This window comes from Miscanthus floridulus, chromosome 16 (genome assembly GCF_019320115.1).
Source record: "Miscanthus floridulus cultivar M001 chromosome 16, ASM1932011v1, whole genome shotgun sequence".
In the NCBI taxonomy this organism is placed as follows: domain Eukaryota; kingdom Viridiplantae; phylum Streptophyta; class Magnoliopsida; order Poales; family Poaceae; genus Miscanthus; species Miscanthus floridulus.
This window is the reverse complement of record NC_089595.1, coordinates 59,747,106-59,753,835: the sequence shown is the minus strand read 5'-3', so window position 1 is coordinate 59,753,835 and position 6,730 is coordinate 59,747,106. Positions and strand designations below refer to the sequence as shown.

The following is a 6,730-nucleotide window of genomic DNA, read 5'->3' as shown; positions in this document are numbered from 1 at the left end:
CCATCAATTTCCTCCTTAGTGAAGTTTACTTCCAGTCTAGAGAGGTCTAAGTGCTGAACTAGCAACTCATTTAGGTTAAAAAGCATGTCTTCAGATTCTGAGGAGCCTAATCTTGACTTTAAGGATTCCCAAATCATATATGCTTTTTGTCCATGTCTTGTAAGGCCATGCCTTGATCGTTGCATAAGGAGATTGTGTTTCTTATGTGCCTCATTGTGGCATGGGCAAGGAAGATTTTTGTCCCAGCATCTCCTTCCTTAATCCATGTAATCTTTTCTCTTTGTTTCCAATATCTTTTTTGCATTTTAAGGAGACACAGCTTGCACACAGAGTTTTTCCAAAATTCCACTCAGGTAGACTGAGGTCTCTTAGCAGTCCTAGGGTCTCCAACAAGTAAATGACTGATTTGACTTTCTGTATTACCTGGTTCAGGGAGTAAACGTTGGACCGCCACAACTTGATGAATTTTCTGAGATTTATGAATTTTGTTGTGATTCTTCTTGCTGGGTCTTGCTGGGTTACTGACATTGACCAAGCTTGTTGGACACGGCCTTCGAAGTTTTCATGCTCAAACCAGAAATTCTCAAATCTAAACAGCTTCCCCTTTGGAATTTTGGTCTTGATTTCTATAATGCAGGGCCAGTGATCAGAGATTTTCATGACTAGTGACTTCACCAAAGTGTTTGGGTACTTGAGTGTCCAGCTGGTGAAGTGAAAAATCAATCTAACCTTTCAAGGAGGGGGGAGGTTTGCTTCTTGGTGTGTACTGTCTGCAAATGAGGGGTAGTTCTACCATGCCTAAGTTACTTATAGCCTCATTAAAAAGAAACATTTCAGTGATATCGCTCCCTCTTTGTTTTTTGTCCTCTGGTTTTCTAATCAAGATAAAATCACCTACAACAAGCCAGTAAACTTTTTCTGTGGCATGTGGATGTTCTGGAACCACTCTAAAAATTCTATTTTTCCTTCTGGTGTGTACGAAGCATAAATTGAAGTGAAAACCCAAGATTCACCATTGCGTTGGGAGGTGAAGTTGACAGAAATTATAAACTCATTTTGGAAGATAAGTTCTCCTTTGAAAGCTGCACTTTTTCAATCCACTAGAATTCCTGAGAAGCTCCTATTGAGGGCAGGAAGTGGAAACTGTCAAAATTGGGAGGACAGAAGTTCCTGATGTAATATTATTTGTTGTACTTCCTCTGTCTCATTCTGAGATGTAACGGTAATGATATTGATATCCTCCATGGGCCTCCATAGATTACTGGAATTATATGATTTTACGCAGTTGCTATAAATCCATAAGATTTACATATAACGTACTTGAGACCTTGAGCTCTTATAAATTAGACAATTCTGCTATATCAACTCAATAAATAAAATAAAGTAAATGCATGTGAATCTGGTGTCACTCAGAACTTTGGGTCTGCTGTAAGCGCGCCGGTCACTCGCCGCAACAGGCTACATGCAAGGTGTTCGGGTAATGGCACACCGCACACCTGCGCGTCAACAGCTCTGATGGCTGGAAAATCGGTTTACTGAAGCCACTAATCATTCGACTATTCAATAGACACAATCTTAAGTAAAATGATCCTATATGCAGTCAACGGAGATTGCGCAACACCAAAACCAAGCTGAGAGGTTAGAATGGAACAGTATTGATGGTTGAGATGTCAAACTTACTTGTTTTTGTAGTTGGATTGAAGTTAGACAAACATAAAAGTTGACGAACTAAAAATATACTCTACCTGCACAATCAATCATCGCCATGAACGTATTTGAAAAATGGTGATGCAAATTTCTCTGATTTGGACAAGTTCAGACCAGAGTAAAATTACTCTTCATCTGCAAAATGGCAACCCTACTCTACACCTTTCAGTGGACCTGAACCAAAATTCTCAAACCAAAGTTCTACCCTTTCAACTGATCTCAACCGTCTAGACAGCCGCCTCAAGAATGTTAAAATTTACACGGCAAGGCTTCCCTCTGCTGCCTCTGCCGCTTGAGGCTTCGGCTTTGGCTTCTCAACAACAATTGCCTGTGTGGTTAGGACCATTCCAGCTACTGAGGCCGCATTCTGGAGTGCACACCTAGTCACCTTAGCAGGGTCGATCACACCGGCCTCAATCAGGTTCTCGTACTTGTCTGTCATTGCATTGTAGCCCACCTCCCACACACTGTCCTTGATCTTCTCAACAACCACTTCGCCCTCTACTCCAGCATTGTGTGCGATCAATGAAGCAGGTGCTACCAATGCCTGCACAAGTAGATAAGATAGGGTAAAAATATGATTTATAGCTCTACAGGATCCAGTATATGTGTCTGCTGCGACAAGAACTAGTCTGAATTATCTAAATAAATTCCAATGCCAGCAACACACACTATGATGGTATATATCTACTCACAAACATAGCAACGCACATCCTAGATGATAGGACCTAGTCACATTTTACCAGCACACATAAACATATTAATGAGATTGGACCTCTGGCAAATACAATTCATACCATCTAACTGCATAGGCACTGATCAGTTTATAAATATGCTAGCCAAGTTACCTTTTGAATAATATCAGCACCAAGGCGCTCATCAGGGTCCTCAATTTTTTCTTTGATCGAAGGGACAATGGTAGATAGGTGCACGTATGCCGTTCCACCTCCAGGAACAATGCCCTCCTCTATAGCTGCAAAAGTGGCATTTTTTGCATCCTCAATTCTTAGCTGGCGGTCCTCAAGCTCAGTCTCAGTTGCAGCTCCAACCTTGATAACAGCAACACCACCAGCAAGCTTAGCAATTCTCTCAGCCAATTTCTCAGTATCATAAACTGAATCAGTCTCAGCAAGCTCCTTCTTTAGCTGTGCAACCCTCGCTTGGATCTCATCTTTAGTGGCTGCATCTGCTATGAGGGTTGTTGTAGTCTGATGTATCGTGACTTTCCTTGCTGTACCAAGTTGTTCCTCTGTAGCATTTTCAACCAACAAACCAAGATCTTTTGCTAGGAACTCAGCACCTGAAAGTGAAATTACATGATATAAGCGAAATGAAACTGAGAAATAAATGGCCAATTATTATCAAATTTTAAAACAAAGGGCCTTGATAACCAAAACGTCTAGCATAAACAAATAATCTGAACCAACTTTGAGGATACCATTTAGGTATTCCAGCATTCACTTGCCAGGAGTTGAAATAATGTTCAGTAATCTGAAACATCATGATTGATGCAAGTACACACAATGAACCATTGTTTCTCTTGCAGGCTGTCACTTCTATTGAAATCTTCAATATTTAGGGTTCAGGGCTTCAAGTGGAGTAATGGAGCTAAGTAACAAATTTTAACAATTTGCTAGCATGACAATGAATAATTGACTATATGTAATTCTAACACTGAGAGATGGTGAGCTTAACTTCTAATTCTATCATGTTTTCGCATCAGATGCTTGTACGAAGTTTGACATTCATGATGAAGAATGTGATCCATGAAACCATGCAATCTCAATTGGCATCCACACAACTAACATAGCCCTCTGACGGTGTGGTCATTTAGCATTCTCACCCAGTTTTGTTCAATATTAGGAAGAAGCTATAGCAAGCTGATGAAACTAAAGATCTATTGGATGTATTGAGAAAAAGGCAAGGCCCTTGTACAAATTATATAGAAAAATAAAATAATATCTTTATTTTTATTTGTTACAGCATTACTCAGAGAATGAAGCACGATATGTATACTTTTAATGCATAAATATATTGCAGAAATCATACTACAATACTTTTATCAGCCAAAATAAATGCAACTGCATTAGAGAATGATGACAATATGTAATATTATGGTCGGTTGCAAGACAAACCTGTGACAATGGCAATGTCCTGAAGTACAGCCTTCCGCCGCTCACCAAAGCTTGGAGCCTTAATCGCTGCAACATTGAGAATTCCTCGAAGCTTGTTAACAACAAGAGTCGCCAAAGCTTCACCAGTAATGTCCTCAGCAATAATGAACAAAGGGGCTCTCAGCTGTGTGGTCTTCTCCAAAATCGGAAGAATTTCCTTTATGCTTGTGATCTTCTGATCAGTAATAAGAACCTTAGCATTCTCAAACTCCACAATAGATTTCTCGAGGTTTGTCACAAATTGTGGGGAAATATAACCGCGGTCAATCTGCAATATTCAAGAAAACTTGAGAACATGTGATAGTATATGTAAATATGCATTGCCATTTTGATGTTATAAATCAGAAGCTTCTACTTCATACATATAGATGCAAGAACTGTACAAGCTGAGTTCCCTACAAACCTCCATTCCTTCTTCAACTTCAACGGTAGTCTCAAAAGAAGAGGAGGATTCAATTGATAGAACACCATCAGGCCCCACTTTGTCAATTGCTTCAGCAATCATGGATCCGATAAATTCATCATTGCCAGCAGAGATAGATGCAACGGCTGTAAAACAGAACAGCTCCAAATTAGACATTAATTATGTTTTGAATACACATTTTGTTACAAATTTACATTGCGAAGTGAAAATAAATAAATGATGAACAGTCTAACATGAAAATAAAAGAATCACCTTTGATATCACCACCACCCTTGACTGGTCTAGCCTTATTCTCAAGCTCCTGAATTAGACCCTGCACTGTTTTGTCTATTCCCTTCTTAAGTGACACAGGATTTGCACCAGACGTTACACTTAGAAGGCCAAGCTTGATGATTTCACGAGCAAGGACGGAAGCAGTTGTAGTGCCATCACCAGCAGAATCATTGGTCTTGCTAGCAACCTTTAACAACAGAGAAGTGGAGAACACGACTTTGTTATTCAGAATCCTCAAATAACATGATGACACCACATGTTCATTAAACGAAAGAAAGAAAAGGAAAGCACCTCACGAATCAATGCTGCACCAGCATTTTCCATTGGATCATACAGCTCAATAGCCCGGGCAATAGTGACTCCATCATTCACAACTTTGGGGCTGCCATACTCATCAAGCACCACATTCCTCCCTGTGAAAACATTATATTGATGATTAATGGTGTTTTGCTTTTCAGACATGTCTTTGGAAACTTTTTTTTTTTTGGAAACGGAAGATTTTAGGAAAACTGGAAATACAGATCAGATTTACGAAATTATTAAAAATGTAAAATAAGAAGAATGGAAGAGCTAATTCAATTTCAGAGAGGAGCTCTTGATTGGAGAACTGTGTTTGTACGTGCACTGTGAATGAAAACGAAGAGAACCATCTTTTGTCTCTATTCTACAGCACAATATGTTCCTGGAATTCTTGAAACAATGTCTTTTAGCAATCAATGCACCAATCAAGTTTATCTAGACCTACTGTACTACAATAGTAGTTGCATCAGTTAGTTAAGTTGCGCCAAATCAGTGGCTTCCAATTTCTCGGGGACAGACCTGGGACGAGTTAGTGCCAGTTGTAATTCTAGAAACTAGAGAGGAAATGCAATTGATTCTTTATGAGCAGCCGTGACGAAACACAGCTGAGCATCGAACAGACAGCATGGGCTGTAGCAGCAAGGCGGTAGGCGTTGACTACCTCGTGGCCCGAGGGTGACACCGACGGCGTTTGCGAGCTTCTCGACGCCGGCCTGCAACGCTGCCCTGGATTTTTGGTCAAAGGCGATGTCTTTGGCTTCCGCACGCACCACGAACCGCTGTGACCGGCCATACCTGGCCCTCGTCGCCCTGCCCTGCTTGCCACCAACAAGAAATAATATTACATATTGGAAAGACAGGAAGCACATAATTAATCAGGAAACCACAATTCAACGAACAAGAAAGGCCCCAAATTGGGCGAGAGACCGCAATTGGGATGGTCTTCGCCGGCCGAGGAACCGCAATGGAGGAACCAAAAAACAGTTGTCCAGGAAATCGCAGAGCGGAAAAGCTAGAAAGCTGGACGACGGAGAGGAGCTGACCTGCGAGAGGGGCGAGATGAGGGAGGCGGTGGAGATGGCATTCGCGGATGCCATTGAGATAGGGAGAAGCTGAGAGCAGGTGCTGTAAAGTCGAGAGGATAAGGTGCGGGGAACGACGGACGAGGCGGAGGATTTGGAGGCGGGGTTTTAGAGATGAGGTTACGCGGTTTTATACACCCGGACTGCAGGAGTGAGAGGGAGGGAGGGATTTGGAGACAGACGGGGTAAGGGGTTTCTAGAACATTCAGCATATTTTGTTCTTGTTCGGCAAATTAGAAGTTCTTTTAAATTTAAATAAATTAGTAAAAGGGCTCTTTTGTGAGAGGAGAAATGGCATAGAGAATTTTACTTTTCTTAGAAAAAGTTAGTAGAGTACCTTAACAACCAAAACCATGTGGCGGTAAAATAAAGCATAGTAGTGTCAAGTAAAACAAAACTATATTACCATCCCATAACAAAACAAAAGGGTAGAAAAAAGTAAAAAACACCAGATCCATTAACTTTGGGGGTGTAGTATATTTTTGGGTACATAAACGTTCTTAGTTCACTGTAAGTTCATACCCCTTCGCCAAGCGATTAGATACGACGTGGCAGGCATTGTCAACGTACAGCGTGGAAGAGAGAGCATGTGAGGATCATGTGTGCACTGGTGGCTAGGTAAATTTTACGGTGAATCCCAAGTCTTCCCTCTCTATTCCATTCCACTTCAATGACAAGGTCATTTTTCGGAGTTTGCAGGAACTACTTCCTTGTCTCTAGGGATTCCACCTCAACGATACCAATTGCAATTGTGAAGATGCATTCATTTG

The 6,730-nt window shown here is 41.0% G+C and overlaps 1 protein-coding gene across 1 annotated transcript; it reads right to left on the bottom strand.

Annotated features, from left to right (window-relative positions):
• Positions 1-1,772: 1,772 nt before the first annotated feature.
• On the bottom strand, positions 1,773-6,076 carry LOC136512063 (ruBisCO large subunit-binding protein subunit alpha, chloroplastic-like). The gene is made up of 8 exons (XM_066506066.1): positions 5,922-6,076; positions 5,540-5,693; positions 4,870-4,991; positions 4,558-4,765; positions 4,285-4,430; positions 3,843-4,149; positions 2,556-3,007; positions 1,773-2,254 (listed from the first exon to the last, which is right to left on the bottom strand). The coding sequence occupies exons 1-8, from the start codon at positions 5,973-5,975 to the stop codon at positions 1,964-1,966; spliced, it is 1,734 nt and encodes a 577-aa protein (XP_066362163.1). The 5' UTR covers positions 5,976-6,076; the 3' UTR covers positions 1,773-1,963.
• Positions 6,077-6,730: the final 654 nt, after the last annotated feature.